This window comes from Petaurus breviceps, unplaced genomic scaffold (assembly GCF_028583685.1).
Source record: "Petaurus breviceps papuanus isolate PSGF00001 unplaced genomic scaffold, PetGlider_PUasm1.0 90822, whole genome shotgun sequence".
In the NCBI taxonomy this organism is placed as follows: Eukaryota; Metazoa; Chordata; class Mammalia; order Diprotodontia; family Petauridae; genus Petaurus; species Petaurus breviceps.
Window position 1 is genome coordinate 7,706,801 of NW_027187351.1, and position 18,023 is coordinate 7,724,823.

Sequence of the window (18,023 nt, forward strand, 5' to 3'; positions counted from 1 at the left end):
CTACCTGATGTCATGGTCCTATATGAGAATGAAGGACAAATAACTCACTTTTCTGGACAACAATTTGGAATCACACTTAAAGAACTATAAAAGTGTGCATATCCTTTGATACATCAATGCCATTAATAGATCTGTTTCTCAAAGAGATGAAAGAAAAGAGAAACGTAAATGAACATTTATAGTGGCTTTTTTATGGTGTTAAGCAATTAGAAATTGAGGGGATGCCCATAATTTGGGAAAATTTGAACAAGTTGTGCTCTGCCATTAAGATGGCACACTATTGTGATTTAAGAAATGAGTAGGGCTTCTCTCCCTCCTTCTGTCCCCAGGGCAGACAGCTGGGGCCTTTGCTGGATGTTGGTGGGGGGGTGGTGGTCTAGCACCTGGTACTTCCTTCTAACACACCATAGCCTTCACCTGCAGAATTATTAAGGAAATACTGATGAGTCTGCTCCATTTTGCAACTAAACAACTGATTCTCCTAGTGCTTCGTGAATTGGGATTGAAGGCTCATCCAGCCCATAAAACCTTAAAGACTTGTGTAGCAATGTCTCATCCAGGTACAAACATGGCAGATTTTAGGAGATTCTTTGCCAAGGCAAAGAACATAGCCATTATTACAGGGGCTGGGGTCAGTGCTGAAAGCGGTGTGCCAATGTTCAGAGGACCTGGTGGTTTCTGGAGAAAATGGAAAGCTGAGGACCTTGCCACCCCTGAGTCCTTTATGAAGAATCTCTCTCTGGTGTGGGAGTTCTTTTTTTTGAATACTTTATTAACTTCTGATTTACATCATTTGTTTCAGCCAGATTTTGAGTTACAAATTTTCTCCCTGTTTTTCCCCTACTCACCGCCCCAAAATAGCAGTCCCACAGGATATCCCCTCCTCCAATCTGCTCTCTCCCATATTTTCTCTCATACCCCTTTGGACTTTTCCAGTGGATCTCTATGCTTCAGTGCCTGTATACCTTATTTCCCAATTTCTTATTTCCCTCCCTCCTATCCAACCTCCCACTTGTTCTATTCTCTACTTTGATCCAGTCCCTTTTCAAAAATGGGTGCTTCCAACTTCCCTCCCCCCCAGCCTACCCTGCTTCCATAATCCCCCCTCTCATCCCCTTCCCCCTATTCTCCTGGAGGTTGAGATACCCTATTTAGTGTGTATTTCACTCCCTCCTCAAGCCAGATTCAATGGGAATAAGGTTGACCCATTCCCTTTTGCCTTCCTTTTCTCTCCCTCCATTGTAACCATTTTCCCTTGCCTCTTCTGTATGAGATAGTTTACCCAAATCTGTCTCTCCCCATCTCCTCTCATTATATTCCTCTCACCTCTTAATTTCACCTTTTAAGTATCATCCCTTCCTATTAAATTTGTCCTGTGCCCTCTATCTATGTATACCTGTAAACATATATACACACATTCACTTATGTACTCATATGCCCATATACCCTCATATATATATATATATATTTCTAATCCTTTCAACTACTGAGAAAAGTTTCATAAGTTACAATAATTGTTTTTCCATGTAGGAATATTAATAGTTAAACTTTGATGAGCTCCTTATGATTTCTTTCCCCTGTTTACCTTCTCATGCTTCTCTTGCTTCTTGTATCTGAATGTCAAATTTTCTATTCAACTCTGGTTTTTTCAGCAAGAATGCTTGAAAGTCCTCTATTCCACTGACTGACCATATTTTCCCCTGAAACATGATACTCAGATTTGCTGGGTAGGTGACTCTTGGGTTTAATTCCAGCTCCTTTCACCTCCGGAATATCATATTCCAGGCCCTTTGATCCCTCAGTGTAGAAGCTGCCAGATCCTGGGTTATCCTGATTGTGTGCCCACAATATTCAAATTGTTTCTTCCTGGCTGCTTGTAATATTCTCTCCTTAATCTGGGAATTCCAGAACCTGGCTATAATATTCCTAGGAGTTTTCTTTTGGGGATCTTTTTCAGGAGGTGATCGGTGGATTCTTTCAACCTCTATTTTGCCCTCTGGCACTAAAACATAAGGGCAGTTTTCTTTGAGAACTTCCTGGAGGATGATTTCTAGGTTCTTACTTTGATCATGGCTTTCAAATAGTCCAATAATTTTTCAATTATCTCTCCTGGATCTCTTTTCCAGGTCAGTGGTTTTTCCCATGAGATATTTCACATTGCCTTCTATTCTTTCATTTGTTTGGATCTGTTTAACAGCATCTTGATTTCTCATAAAGTCATTAGCTTCCATTTGCTCCAATCTAATCCTGAAGCAATGATTCTCCTCACTGAGCTTTTGAGATTCTTTTTCCATCTGGCAAATTCAGCTTTTTAAGGCATTCTTCTCCTCATTGCCTTTTTGAGCCTCCTTTGCCATTTGAGTCAGTCTGTTTTTTAAGGTATTATTTTCCTCAGTCAGGCTGTTGACTCTCATTTCATAATTTTCTTGCATTGTTCTCATTTCTCTTCCCAATTTTTCCTCCACTTCTCTTACCTGCTTCTTAAGATCCTCTATAGCCTGTAACCAGCTTATATTTTCCTTTGAAGCTTTTGGTGTAGGAGTTCTGAGTTCACTGTCTTCCTCCTGTTCCATGCTTTGCTCCTTTTTGTCCCCAAAATAGGAGTCTAATGTTGGAATCTTCTGTCTGCTTTGTTTCCTTTGCCTGCTCATTTTACCACTCAATTACTTGACTTTTGGGCTTTTTACCATAGTAGGACTCTGCCACCAGACAGGGGAGCTTTCATCCCAAACGCTGGGGTTTTCTCAGCTGCTGGAGGTATTAGATGGGTGCCCTCTCTGAGGTCTCCATACAATCTGGCAATCTGGACACATACCCTAGGGCCTCCACCATAGACTGCAATCCAGATCCAAGCAGGTTAAAGCAAGAGCAATTACCCCTCATAGTGGTGCTTGGTCCCCCTACACTCTGCAGGCCAGGAGCTGAAGCTGCCACGTGGCACTGGCTCTCTATGCCAGCATCTCAGCGGCTTCTCGCCCTAGGGGTAAAAACCACACACTCCCACCTACTGGTCCCAAAGTCCAGACTGCACTGGCCTCTCACTTTGTCCTTCGCATCTATGTGTTGATAAATCTGGAAACTGCCACCGCTGCTGCTGATCTGGAGTCCCTCTGGCTGTGGCTGGTCAGGCCCACCCTGGGGCTGGGCTCAGTTCTCAGAGCACTGAGCTAGATTCCTGCACACCTGCTGGGCTGTCCTCAGTGGGAGGTTAGCTTCTCTGTGTCATTTTGTGGGGTTTTGCAGCTCCAAAGATTGTTTAAAGTCCCCTTTTTACATGGATTGGGGAAGGTGGAAGCCGGAGCAGAGGGAAGATCGTGCTTTTACTCTGCCATCTTGGCTCCTCCCCCCCCCGGTGTGGGAGTTCTACCATTACCCGCGGGAATTGATGTTAAAGAAGCATCCCAACCCAGCCCACACAGCAATTTCAGAGTGTGAGGCCCAGCTAAGTGTTCAAGGAAGGCATGTAGTGGTCATCACTCAGAACATCAATGAACTCCATCGAAGAGCAGGCACCAAGAACCTCCTGGAAATTCATGGCAGCTTATTTAAAACTAGATGCCTCACTTGTGGCAATGTGGCAGAGAATTACAAGAGTCCAATCTGTCCAGCTTTAGAAGGAAAAGGTGCCCCAGACATTGATGTTTCAGATGCCCAAATCCCAGTTGAAAAGCTTCCTAGGTGTGAAGAAAGAGGTTGTAATGGCCTCCTTCAACCTCATGTGGTATGGTTTGGAGAAAATCTGGACCCTAACATTCTTGACAAGGTCAACAAAGAACTTGCTGTCTGTGACTTATGTTTAGCGGTGGGAACATCCTCTTTGGTTTATCCTGAAGCTATACTTGCCCTGCATGTGTCTGTTCGGGGAGTACCAGTGGCCAAATTTAATATGGAAACCACTGCTGTTACACAAAACTTCAGGTTTCATTTCTCAGGGCCCTGTGGCACCACTATCCCTGAAGCACTTGCCTGCCATGAATCTGAAAAAGCTTGTTGATTATTTGTGAGCACGAGAAAAAAAAATCACTCAGAAGTACTAGGTTACAAATAGTTACACCAAATTTAACTACAAATAGTTAAACCAAAAGGGGAGTGGGAAGAAGGTAGAGGGGAAAAAAACCTTGTAGGTAAACAGAGAATGGTCTCCTGCATTCAAAACTGGGAATGTAACCAATTGGTAGATGTTTTGGTGGTCAGGCACGATGATATCAAATACTGACCAGCAAATTACCCATTACATTTATGTTGGACTGCAACCTGACTCCCAAATGGTTATTCCATATTTATAGTTGTGGTAAAAATTGTTTTCAGCTATCTAGATTCATAACATGTAATTTATCTGTAATTCTAATAGCATTTTTTATGTTCCTAATGTGAGCATGTGGATTTGCTTTTTTGCTCAGGGGCTAACATACTGCCTTTCCTTAGTTGTGATGTTTACATAAATACTTTGGCAGAAAATAAATTCACAGTAATTTATTGTATAAAGAGGTTCAGCCCCCCCCCCCAAAAAAATGAGTAGGATGATTTCATAAGAACTTGGAAAGACGTATGTGAACTGGTGTAAAATGGAAAACATTGTACATATTGTCAATTGTGAAATATTTAGCTCCTAATGATCAAGAAAATTATCCAAGACAATTCCAAAGGACCCATGATGAAAAATGCTATTCACTTCCAGAGAGAAAACTGAAAGCTGATAATGCTTTTTACATTTTATTTTTATAGTTTTATTGTTTGTGTTTCTTTTGCCTCTTTGGCTAATATGGAAATATCTTTTGCATGGCTTCTTATGTGTGAATGATATCAAATTGCTTCGCCTCTCAGAGAAAAAGAGAAAGGAAGAGAATTTTGAACTCAAAATTTAAAAAATAATAATTCTTTTAAAAAATTTGCATTTAATTGGGAAATATTTAATGAAAGAAATAAAAATAATTTTAAAAAATAAATTCAATTGCAATGTAATAAAACCAGGAACTTCTGCATATATAGTATAGACTTCATAGAACCATGCCCAATAATGTACAATGCTGCCTAATGTTTATAAGAAATGAAAGTTCTTTATCTTTTATATCCACTAAGATCATTTTTCAGTCAACCTCTTTTAACATTTAGAATCACTGACCACAGGAAGCCAGAGTGCATTTGTAATGGATAGAATGAGTTCATTCAATATGAGCAAATAACAAATTATGGATAATATTAATTAAAATGTAACACAACTAGATTTTTTAAAACCAAGGCATTAAATAATTCTGATGCAAGGAAAAGGAATTCAAAACCATAGTATAACATCGGAACCTATTTACATATACGAATCACCCCATGATCAGAATCAACTTTGTAGATAATAATAATAACACCTAAAATTTATATATCCATTTGCAAATGTTGTCTCATGTAGAAACTCAAATGATTTATACATTCATGATTTCTAACATTGGTATTCTATGATCACAAATTCATGGATGGTGTTGAAATTGGTATTACTGAAAATGTATGAGAACACCAAATTAGGACGGCAGTTTCAATGCCAAATTCATTTATATAATCAGTCAATTCTTTTTGCTGTGGGAAGGGAAAAAAATGTTGACACTGTCCCCAAGATAATTGCTTCAATTGTTAATATCAAACTAATTAGAAATAAACAAGATCAAAGTTCATGAATCACAAGATACTGAGTGACTTCACTGATGAAGCAAAGGAGAATGTAAGACCTAAATATCATTACAAATCACAGTGTAGTTTTATTTTTCTAAAAACACGATTAGTTAAAATATGCAAATTAACAGACTAGAATGGACTCAGTGAACATTGCCAAATTGAATACAGACACCTAGATCAAGCAGAAAGGATGGAATCATTTCTGTTGGATATGAACTTTAAAATACTTATAGAATAAGAGAATTTCAAAAAGAGTCATCAAGGATCAATCTAGTCAAACCTCAGGAATCCTCTCTATTAATATGTCAATAAATAGACATCTTTAGTATTATTGAAGATTTAAAAAAAACTGATTTTGTCATCTCACTTAGTAGATTAATTTGTTTCAGGACAGATCTATTTTTTAGGAATTAAAAAATATATTGGGTTTTATATTTTTTAATCTACTGTAACTTGACATTTGTTTTTCTTATGTTTTCTAGGACTATAAAGAACAAACTCTTTTACAGTAAGGATTCATTGATTTTAAAGACTATAATCATCAATTTTTTCTCACACTTGAATTCCAAGTTTCTCCAAGCCAAATATTCATTTCTTTGATTTGCTCTCCCAACATGTGGATTCTAGTCATGTCACTAACTGCTTAACAAAGGAGAAGCTGCATGTTCTTCTTAAAATGAAACGATGAAAGAACTTTTGATCTCTCTCTCTCTCTCTCTCTCTCTCTCTCTCTCTCTCTCTCATGTATGTGTGTGTGTTTCTCTATCTCTATATACTGTGTTTCCCTGATAATAAGACCTATCCCGAAAATAAGCTCTCCCCTTACTGTGTAAGATTCCTCTAAAATAAGCCCTCCCCCCAAAATAAGCCCTATTGAGATTGCTACTGTAGTGAAGGTGATCCCCTGTGCTACACGCTACATTACGGTACCCTCTGTATGCACTGCACCCCCCCCCCCCCGAAACGAACGCCATGCTCCGAGCTGCATACAATCAGAGCTGCAGAAGTGAGCGTGTCATCCTGTTCTTCCCCAGTGATTTGCTTGCTGGCGCCATTGAGAGCAGTGCCACGGAGGAGAGCTGAGGCAGGACAACATAAGCCCTCCCCTGAAAATAAGCCCTCTGGTGTTTTTCTTTCCAAAAAAAAAATAATAAGACAGTGTCTTATTATCGGGGAAACACGGTAGATGTGAACAAGGCATGGTGTAACATAGTGAGAAGAGCATGGGGCTTCAGGTCAGATGATAATTCTATCTATGCAATCTTGAGCTAATCCCTTATCCCTGTCTTCCCTTCATTTTTCTCATCTTAAAAAAATAAAGATAAAAATACCTATGCTACTTACCTAATAATATTGTTGTAAGGAGCACATGAAATATTATATGCAAATGGTATACTAATGTTAATAATTATTGGATCTGCCTCTAGATGATGTAATGCTCAAACCTTTTTCAGAGAATTATAAATTACAGTCCTCAATTTTATGCTCATAATTTGGTAATTCATAATGTAGAGATAATATTTAAAATGTTTTAAGATGTCAATGAGATTTTAGTTCATTAAATTGTTATAATTACTGTAATAAAACATTGGAGTTTTGTTATTACACAATCTATTAAGTGGAATTAAATAAAGTATGAAAATCTCTTTCTATGACCTTGGAATTACTTTCAACCTTATTATGAGACCACAAATCTATTGCTGGAAAGGGACCTGGGAATCCATTTAATCTCACTCCTTTATAATATAATGAGGAAATTGAGACCACTGGTCAAGCATAAGCAACTTGCCTAAGGTCACAAAGATAATAAATAACAGAGTCAGGATTTTGACTTTGGTCTTGTTAGCCTAAATTCAGCTCTCCTTCACTTAATCTTGACTGACACCACTGTGGTCACTTTGATTTAAAACCATGTAGTTCTACTGGCTAATTTTGTTGTTAATGGTAAAGTTTTTGTGTCAATGAGTAGTTTGGGATCATTGAGCAAAGTGCAAATTATAAAATTTGATACAGTCTTTCTTCTCAACCGAGATCATAATCTATCTGAAATTCCTTACCATGACACCCATTATGATAATAAAGCTTGACCTGTTGATCATCAAATTATATGTCTGGTAATTTTTATGGTAGTCCTAAATAGTCTACAGTATTTAACTATGGTCGGGAGAAATTATTGAGAACCTGTGTTACTAGAAGAGAAGGTAGGAAGATCATGTAGCAGCAAGTAAATGAGAAAACCAATGAGACACCTAGTAATATATTGGTTCCTCCAAGATATTTGAAGAATAAGAGGAAGATTTCCAGGGCATTGGATAGTTTCTAATATTTTCACTAGTTGCTTACCAAATGGCATGGTTGATTACTCTAAGGGGCTTCTATGAATAAATACAGATGAGAATTACACAATCAATCAACCAATAGGCGTTTATTAAGTGTTTACTCTGTGCTAGGCACTGCACTAAGTATTGGGGTTATGCAGAGAGGCAAAAGATAATCCCTATCCTGAATAAAATGTATAGCCTACAGGAATTCCTGTTATATACTGCAGAGATCATTTCTGTAAAGTAATTTGTTGAATCTATGTTCAAATTCCTGTTTTACTTTTGTTCATGTTGTCTCAAAAATCCTCCATGATCTGGGAGCCTTTCTTTACATATCTTGGGATTGTGTAGATACCAAAGTGGCATTCAGACTGTAGTATTTACCATTGCCTTAGATTGGGAGCTCTTTAGAGCAAGGATTACTTTGCTTTCTTTGTATCTCCAGCAATTGGAACTATGTCAGGCATATAGTAGGTGTTCAACAAATACTCTTTGACTCAACTTGATAAAAGTCCAGACCAACTACTTTTCTGATTATTCATCTTTATGGTACTTCTCCTGAGAAATCCTTTATTGTTTAGCAACATTCTTTAATGTACTCATACACCCTGTACATCATTCCATTTTCTCTGGGTTAATACAACTTTGGTCTGTGAAGACTGAAGTAGTCTATCACTTCATAGCCATCCAAATCAGTAGAAGAATATTGGTGTTAAAAATGAACCTATATTTTAGGACAAAAGTTGAAATCACAAAACACTGCACAATTTTCCGAAGGCAATGTAGCCTGTTCTGTTTTTATTCAATTCTGAACCTTGTTCAATAGTCATATTTGGTTCCTGTCCATGACATTTGCACACATATATAAACATACATACATACTTTCGTATGCATGTATATGTACACACATGAATTTAAATATGTGAATGTGAGTCAACAAGCATTTATTAAATACCTATTATGTTCCAGACACTGTCCCATGTGAAATAAGTACAAAGGCAAAAGACAGTCCTTGCTGTTGAGAAGCTCACATTCCAATGGAAAAAAAGATACACCAACAATAATGTATTCAAACAAGATATTTACAGGGTAAATTGTAGACAATTAATAGGGAGAAGGCACTAGTATTAAAGCATTTGTGAAAGGTTTTTTTTTTTTTAAGAAGGTTACTGTTAGCTGAGAACTGAAGGAATCTAGGGATGTTGAGAGTCTAGGATGAGAAAGCACTGGAGATAAGCATGTGCATATGCATGTGGAAGTGTGGGCATGTGTTCAAGCCAACTTTTTTCATTGAATTGTGTATTATAATTTGGATAACATGTTCTTCATTTCTAGATCATCTGGACAAGCTTTTTTTAAAGCAATCATCAATTTAATTCAGAAGGTTCTGCAATATCTCGCTTTGTAATGTAATCAGCATAAGGTAATCCACAAATAAGTATATCCAGAGAACATTATCACTTCAGGAGAATTCTGCTCCTGTTTTTTTGTTTGTTTGTTTGTTTTGTTTTGTTTTTATAAGCAATTGGGGTTAAGTAACTTGATCAAGGTTACATGGCCAGTTGTTTCTGGGTGTGGTGCTAAGTATCTGAGCCCAGATTCGATCCCCAGAGTCATCCCAACATTGGGGCCAGTGCTCTTACTCGCTGTGCTACCTGTCTGCCCTGATTTGCTTCTGTTTTTAACTCTCCCCTGTGGACATCCTTCATTTCAGTATCAAACACTTTCTGTGAGCAAGTGATTCCGCTTTTATATCCTTTTTAAAAAAATAATAAAAGGATCAAATGAAACTATCTATATCCTTAAGAAATCTTGAATGATTTGAATGTAGTCTTGCAAAACACTTTTTGAAAAAGAGGCCATTCTGCTGAATCAAATTCCTTTAACAGCTAAAAAATAATAATTATAATGAGATCTTTTCTACACTACATCATTTAGACAATTGTTTGATCATAGAGATGTGGTTTGCTTTAAAATATAATTTCGTGAAACCCTGCATCACCCCTTCTTATATTTATATCTAGACTGCCCTTAGTATGTCTGTACATTATTCTGATGTTTTGTAGAAAGCAGAAAGTCAGAAGGTGGCCCAGTAGTTGACAACATATTCTAAACATTATATATACTTTCACTGACATGTGAATATATACTTTCACTGACATATATAATACACATACATATATCATGGATATATATCATGAGCATATATATATACATCATGAACGTACATGTATTAATATTGTGGCAGATGAAAAATAAAATTACTGAAGAAGCAAAAGTTCAAGCTTTCAAGCATATGAGTTCATTAAGCAATGCAGGTATGAGCACAAGCAAAGTGGGGTTTTTGTTGTTTTCTTTTTGGAGTTCAGTTTCCCCAGGCTCAGGCTAAATTGTAAACATCTGAAGGATTAATCTCATTTGAACCCAGATAATTCACAGCTGTGCTAAGTCAAGTATGTGGCATGCCTTCTGGCTCTGAGCCTATCAGGGCTGAGTCTTTGTTATGTATTCTGAAAGGCTGACATTTTACTTTGGGTGTTCACTCAGGAGAAAGATCTTTTGATTTCCCGATTGAGACACTGAGTAGCTATATGTTCAGAGCCCCTGAACTCCTTAGATGTCTGTGCTTCCTCAATCCAGTGATGTATGTAAAGTGTATGGCAATATTGCTTTACTCAGATAGTTGGGGCCCCGTTTATGGTCCTTTGTGCTAATTTCTCTGCTTGTATTTCCTCTGTTTGTATTTTTTTCACATTCAAGGTGCTGACCTTTCCCCTAAAATAGTGAATGTATTTAAAGTAAGATTACTGACCCCCTTAAAAGTTGCCTTTCCTTTAAGAAAAGCAGATCAAAGAACCCCTGCTAACAGCCATCCTGGGTGTGTTAGAGTGCTTGCTAATGCAGCACGCCGATTGCATAACAAACTGACTTGCTTTCCTCAGCTTTGGCAATGGAGGGGGAGACAGATGTTTATACATTAAAAATATTAATCAAATTAGAACAGTTCTTTAAAAGGGAACAATGTGACATTAGGTAATCTGATTTGTAATTGGAGGAAACATTAGGGATTTTCCATTTTTCGGGGGGAGAGTGAACAAGTACAATTTCCTCAATTCAGAAAAAGAGGTATCTCATTTTCCCATGGTTGTAAACAATCAAAGTAATATGGAAACACATCTAATTGATCCATATAGGGCCAATTTTCAGATAATACATAGAGGTTCCTTGAGATGTATAACTGTAAGAAAACTTCTTGTATCAATTTTTGATTTTGCCTAGGTTTCTGGTCAATATAACCTAGGTACTTGTTTAAGGGTCTCTAAATAGCAGGTAGAGGTGGTCCAGTTTCCCAGCCATATAGGGTTAGGCCCAAATAATGTGATAAGGTTTTCTGCCAATTCCTACAATTGAATAAAATTTTCTCACAGGACAGAAGTTGGGCTATATCTATAATTGAATAAAAAGGGAACTGAGATAACTACAGAATTGAGTCACAGTATGGAGTCACTGTGGTTCACTCAATTCCCCCAGTTATCCATTTCATATCCCAATCCCCTCAATTCTCTCAATACACCTATAAATTTATATATTATTTAAAACATTTTTCCAAGAATTTTGTTGATGCCCTTTTTTCAGTGATCTCCAAGACTGATCAATCACTGCCTTCAAAATTTTGTGACTTCTATTATTGTTCTCCATTGTGACTACTCTAGTCCAAGTTACTTTTTTTATGTTTATTTTCATTGGTGCCATTCCTACTTCCTCACAAAGCATATCAGGAACTATGAATAGTTAGAGTCTGATAGCAATGACTCCACCATCAATGACAGAGAAAAGAGTTTGTTATCTAAATCAATCTGGACACATTTCCTTCATTTTTTCATCATTTGGTTTTCCTCCTTTTTTTCCTCCTGAATTTATTCTTGGGATGATCTAGTTCCTTCACCAATTTTGTTGCAAACTCATTTTCCTTCTCCTACTTTCTGTAGAAAAGATCATAGGTTCACCCAAATATTATCATCATTAGGTTGATCTTTTTTTTCTTCTTAAATTTCATCAGAGAAAATGTTGTTACTGTAGGAATCAGGGTGATTTTGCTATAATGAAATCTAAACTCTAATATAGTCTAGTAGCATGAATCCTGAGGGTGGCAGCATTATAGTAAGGCACAATTGTACTTTCATTTTTAAAACTTAGGTATGATCAGCTTTAAGCCATCTGGTGTACATGATTGAATTATGATTCAGAAAACAAACAGTACTTTGGTTTTAGAGGTTAACAGACTGATGATAAATTATATTTGATACTTTTAAGAATAAAAATGTTTTGGCAAAAGAAAATTCCATGTTAAGGTATCCTAAATCTCTGTTAGGTCATTTATTTAATATCTTTAAAATTTCATCATACAGCAGATTTTGAATGAGCAAACAGAAGATAAGACTCAAAGGGGAAGACAATCTACTTGAGAATGTGAGATATAGCAACAGTAATGACAGCATGTTCAAGACTGTTTTTCCCTTAGCATTCCTCTGTATTATTTCCATCCAGAGACACAAAAGTGACAGGAGAAATCCAGTCTCAAAGGATTAATGAAAGGACATGGCAAACAGGTTATCATGCTATGATAACAGGATATTTAAAACAAAAAGAGTCAATTTCTTCATGGCAAGAATGACAGGAGAGGCCTAGATGGGCAGTAAGATTTCCATGTGAATTTTTTGGTCCATGGGTGTGTTGAAATGTTATCTTGTTATGGTCTCTTGAATATACCACCAGTTAGTATAGTAAATAGGTATATAAGTAGCCAGGGTAAGGTAACAATAAATTTTAAATAGGAATTAAAAGTATAAAAGAGAGCATGCCAGTCAGTTGCCCCAAACTACCTTCCAAATTAATTAAGTTTTTTATTCTGGAGCAAATCCTTTCAACTATTTCAAAGTCAATAGAGATGAATCAGTTTACCCAAGGTTATACAGGTAGTGACAGGTAGAAGGGTACAGATTGAACTCAGATCTTGGAATCCAAATGCAATGTTATTTCAACTAAGGTGTGCATTTTGAATAACAGGATAATAATCTATCCAGAAGGAAAGGTCTCTCAGATGAGTTTGCCTTAGTGAAGATTACTCTAAATTCATGAGTGGTCATCCTCAACAAAAGGCATAAATGATAACTTTTATTTTAAAAATAGGTTTAATGGATTGAGAATTCCCTACTGAGGCTCATGAATTCTGGGAGGACATGTTACAGAAGAAAATGTACTAGACTCACAGCCAAGACTTCTGTGTCATAGTCCTGATTCTGCCATGTGCTCACAGTATAATTGTGAGCAGTTTCTTAACATTCATGAGGCTGTTTTTGTTTATTGTTGTTGTTTATCTGTTTTGTTTTTTAACTTCTATAAAATGATCTCTAACACCTATAAAAAAACTGACAGTCTATGAATATTTTTCTATAGGAACATGATTAAGTTAAAATTGGAACTTATGAAATTATACATGTAGTGTCAGATTTGGAAGGCCATAAGAAAGAAGCATCCCATTCATATCTTCCCTTATGTGTAGATAGATTTATATTTTCTGCTTAAAGATTGTCACTAACCAATTCACTTCTTCCCAAAGCTTCCACTTCCTCCAATTCCTTGACCTCCAACCTGAAGGAATGGGTAGGTACTCTAATTAAAGGAATGTTTTTCTTTAAATCGATTCCACTTAAGTCAAAAATTTTCAAGGATTTTTCCTATCTCTCTGCTGATCATTTTTTTTCCTTCAGAATAGTTTAAAGAAGCTTTTTATTTTCTTTTAATATTACTTTATGGCTAAAATATAGCATAGCAGGTACTGCATTTTTTTTTAAGTCATGTATTGAGGAAATGAAAGAAAAAATATCCTTGTCCTAGTGTCTTAAGAGTATTGAGAGTTCTAGTTTATTTATTTTCCAGGGTTTCCAAAGATTCCTATGCATAAAACCTTCTCGTGTCTACGATCCCTTTTTCAGACTGAAATTTCATCCTCATGTATAACTAAAGAGCAGACAACACCAACAAGGGATGATGACTAAAGTTTGGTAAGAGTAACGAACTTTCAACTTTTAGGCTATACTAGGCTGTGATCTTCAGATTTTTATTCAGTAGTAGAGTTTCTTGCACAAACAAAAAAGCTTTACAGAAATATTGGTGTCATAGCTAATGTGGTCTTAAGGATAACATCAGACTGATGGATTGCCAGAAATGCAGTTGCTTCCTAAGTCCTTGGCACATTCATCTTGCTTTGTTGGTTATGAATTTGACTAAAAGGAACAGATTCTCTGTTTTATTAGTCTGGTTTGGTTTCTCTTTCTTAAAACTTTGGTAAGACCAGGATATTAGTTCAATTCATGAAGAGATCAAAGAATTGGAAGGAATTTGTTTTTTAGATAGTCAAAATTAGCCAGTTTGGGCTGAGAATAAGTGTATGCTTTGAATCCCAGGGGACCATAGATTGGGTTACTTTTTCTACTGGCACATAATCACTTCCAATCTGAATTTAACAGCAAATTAAATACATAAAAAGCTTTGTTTTGTTTTATTACTTGAGTTAGCCTGGCTTTGTGTAAAATGCAGAAGATACAGGTTCAATCTCAAAAAAGGAATCTCTGATTTTCCTTCCAAAGCCACTGTAATTTTTTCTTTAATACTGTAATATGTAGCTTTCACTTTTTCTCTGTATTTTTAAACTCCAATTTTGAAGTCACACCATGTAAACTCTGTGTGATAAGATAAATCACCCTTAAAACTTGTCTCCCAAAATATTACTAACAGAAAAAGGCTGATAAAAAAATAACCAGCCTGTGATGCAGGTTGCTTCTAAAGAGTCATAATAGGGTGGAGTACTGAGACTTTGTTTCTGGATGGAGTTTAACAGACAATTAAAGTACTTGTAGTCCTAGCAAAAATTTTGCTGATCACCTGTTTAGCAAGAACAATTGGTTAAAGTATGAAGCAAACATATGGTGTGGCACAGCCCCTGACTCCTTTGTAGAGGCCTCCCTCTTAGCCTTTAAGGGAGTAATGACTTCGGGACAATGATCCATGATTAAAAACATAGAAGAGAGACAGCTTTGGACCTATTTCATGCCAACCAACTTAGGCATATATTGGGCTATTTGCCTTGGGCAAAAAAACTCCAAAGGGGAATTCTGGTTCTATTCCACAAAGCTTGAATTTTAATTGAGTCCTATAGTCACTTGAAAAGATGTATGACTTTTTCATTGCCCCTCTTGGCTCTGTTTTTATGGTTTTTAGCTGGGGAAGAAGTTTCTAATTGAGTATCATTTCTCTAAATTTACTGACTCTTACAATTTGCCAATCCATACTCATTGCAATGAATTTGAATATAAAGAGAAATATAACCCGTTTTCCTTTTTTTACACTTTCAATTTTATTGACATTTCATTTTGAGATAACAAATATTTGCTGTTGACTATTTTCTGAAAGATTCCTTGCATAAAAGTAAAATAATCAAGAAAAATCGATCAAGTAATTAATACAGTAACCTAATTTGAAATGTCACAGAGGAAGAAAAAACTTTATGTTAACTCTCTGTTGATCAAACCATTATGAAAGTCATCCAAAGTTTTTCTGTGATTTTGAACTATTCCAAGGTTTCACTAAATATATGAATTATGGATCTCTTCTAGCTAAGACTTATTTGTCAAAATTTGTCAGCAAATTACTAAGCTTGTGTTGTTTAATTGAACTTAGATCCTTAATAAAAAGGTACTCTCAGAAGAGCAATAAAAAAAAAGAAATCATTTTCAGTGGTGAAACTGCTTTAATCAAATCTGCCTGCATTCTAAACCCGTCTTCTCATTCCAGGTACTTCTTTTCGTATGGCATATCTCCATCTTCCTTTGTGGTATGCCTTGAATTTTTCTCCATAAGAGTCCTAAGTGTATCAAATGACAAACAATACTGATTGATGTGCTTCACTCTTAACTCCTTAAGTTCTTTGGAGGCATATATTTGAAAATCATTTTATTCATTTAATTCTTTTTAAAAATATTGATCTTTTTATATAATAAGACTAATAAATGAAAATAAGAATCTATATGTGGAGTCTTTATCAGACTGCATGCAGTCTTAGGGAGTGGAAAGGGGACAGAGATGGAGAAAATTTTCAAAATTATAGAAGTGAATGTTGAAAACTAAAAATAAATAAATTGTATAAAAATATTAACCTTCATTTATTTACCTCCATATTTGGGTGTTCCTCAATGAACTCTCTAGAGTAGGAAACATAGGTAGGCCCTGTCTACTGAAAGAAAGTCATCAGTCTTGGAAGTGGGACAGCTTGGTGGAGGCATATTCCAAATTGAGAAGCTTCTAGGTGTTGAGAAAAGTTCCAAGATAAGAAGGCAGCTGAGTCATGGTAGAAAAGGAAAGAAAATCAGAAGCAGAATCAGTATGGGGTTGGATAGTTGTAGTGGGTAGAAGGGGATGAAAAGGTACAGTGGGAGGAGTTTATAACTCATGCAGATTAGAGAAGTGAACTTAGAGTTATAAAACCCTGGCTTGAGGGGCGGCCAGGTAGCACAGAGAGTAAGAGCACCGGCTCCAGTGTCGGGTCCAGTGTCGGGACGACCTGGAGATCGAATCCCGGGCTCTGGCACTCAGCACCACACCCAGAAATAACTGGCTGTGTAACCTTGAGCAAGTTACTTAACCCTGATTGCTTAAAAAAAAAAACCTGGCTTGAATTTCCCATGTGAAAAATATATTACATAAGTGACACTGGCAAGTCATTTAACTACTCCAAGCTACTCAGAAAACTCAGTTGTCTTACATGTAAAATGGGGATAATTGAGTAGCACCTGCTTTACAGTAGCACCTACAGAGCTAGGGGAAGAAGAGGAGCAAATAAAAAAATAGATGTAGTATTTTACAAATCTTTGAGTGTTATATACATGTGGACTGTTATTAACATGGCTGTTATATTAGGCAGTAGAGCATTTTGTCTAAATAAAAAAGGTGAGTTAAATAAATATCTCCTATTTGAGTTGGATTATATTGACAGAACATTATATTTAAAAGTAAAAAGAAAACAAAAATACATATTGGGTATCTAATTTTAAAGTGACAGTCCAGGGGCAGTTAGGTGGCACAGTAGATAGAGCACTGGTCCTCAAGTCAGAAGAACCTGAATTCAAATCCAGTCTCAAATTTACTAGTTGTGTGTCCCTGGGCAAATTGTTTAACCTCAATTCCCTTCAAAGTTAAATAAAATGACAGTCTAAAACATCTGAAGTAAACAGGCTTAGTTGGTTGATAAATGACAATTTCCCATTCTAACTGTTGCAGAAGGGGATATTTATCATGTTGAATATAAATGATGTGGAAAAGCAGCCCTGCAAAGAATTTCAGTTGGGCAAATAATTATTTAAAAATTATTAAGCTGGTAAAAATGCCATCCTCCCACCAATTGTGCATTGACATCATTCTCTGCTACTTCCCTTTCAAATGATCCTTGCCTCTTTTCATTCTCTCTACTGGCTGACATGAGGAGAACCCAAGCATCAGTCTACATTAAACACTGATTTCCCATGAAAGTAAAACACAAAAGAAGCTGAGAGAAAGCAGATATAAATTTTCCTGTATCCTGATCTCTGAAAGTCAAATTTTCAATGAGGCTTCTTGGAGGCCAGCTGAAGAACAGATGTGACTCAAAATGAATAAAACAGCTACTGAGTGGGAATCAACAGGAGAAATCAAACTCCAAGGACTTGTGAGTTCTCAGTCACCCCATCTCTCTAAACCAATTCCAGTTCCCTTACCTGAAAAGTGAGTGAGCTGGGAATGGTTAAACTCAAGATTCTTTCATGATCTAAAATGCTGTGACTTTATGAGATAACAAGGGTAGGGCAATAAGAATTTTGCTTCAGGAATACAAAAGTATAGAATGTCCATGTTAGAGGGCACTGAAGCACTTACATCCTTCCTTTAGCAACAGAGCAATAGCAGGATACCTAGTTAGTAATGATACTTAATCAAAATAGGAAACTTCCT

At 36.4% G+C, this 18,023-nt stretch overlaps 1 protein-coding gene across 1 annotated transcript; it reads left to right on the forward strand.

Moving 5' to 3' along the window:
- Positions 1 to 410: 410 nt before the first annotated feature.
- Positions 411 to 4,052, forward strand: LOC138148063 (NAD-dependent protein deacylase sirtuin-5, mitochondrial-like). The gene is made up of 2 exons (XM_069070702.1): positions 411 to 750; positions 3,289 to 4,052. The coding sequence occupies exons 1-2, from the start codon at positions 443 to 445 to the stop codon at positions 3,992 to 3,994; spliced, it is 1,014 nt and encodes a 337-aa protein (XP_068926803.1). The 5' UTR covers positions 411 to 442; the 3' UTR covers positions 3,995 to 4,052.
- The last annotated feature ends 13,971 nt before the right edge of the window (positions 4,053 to 18,023 follow it).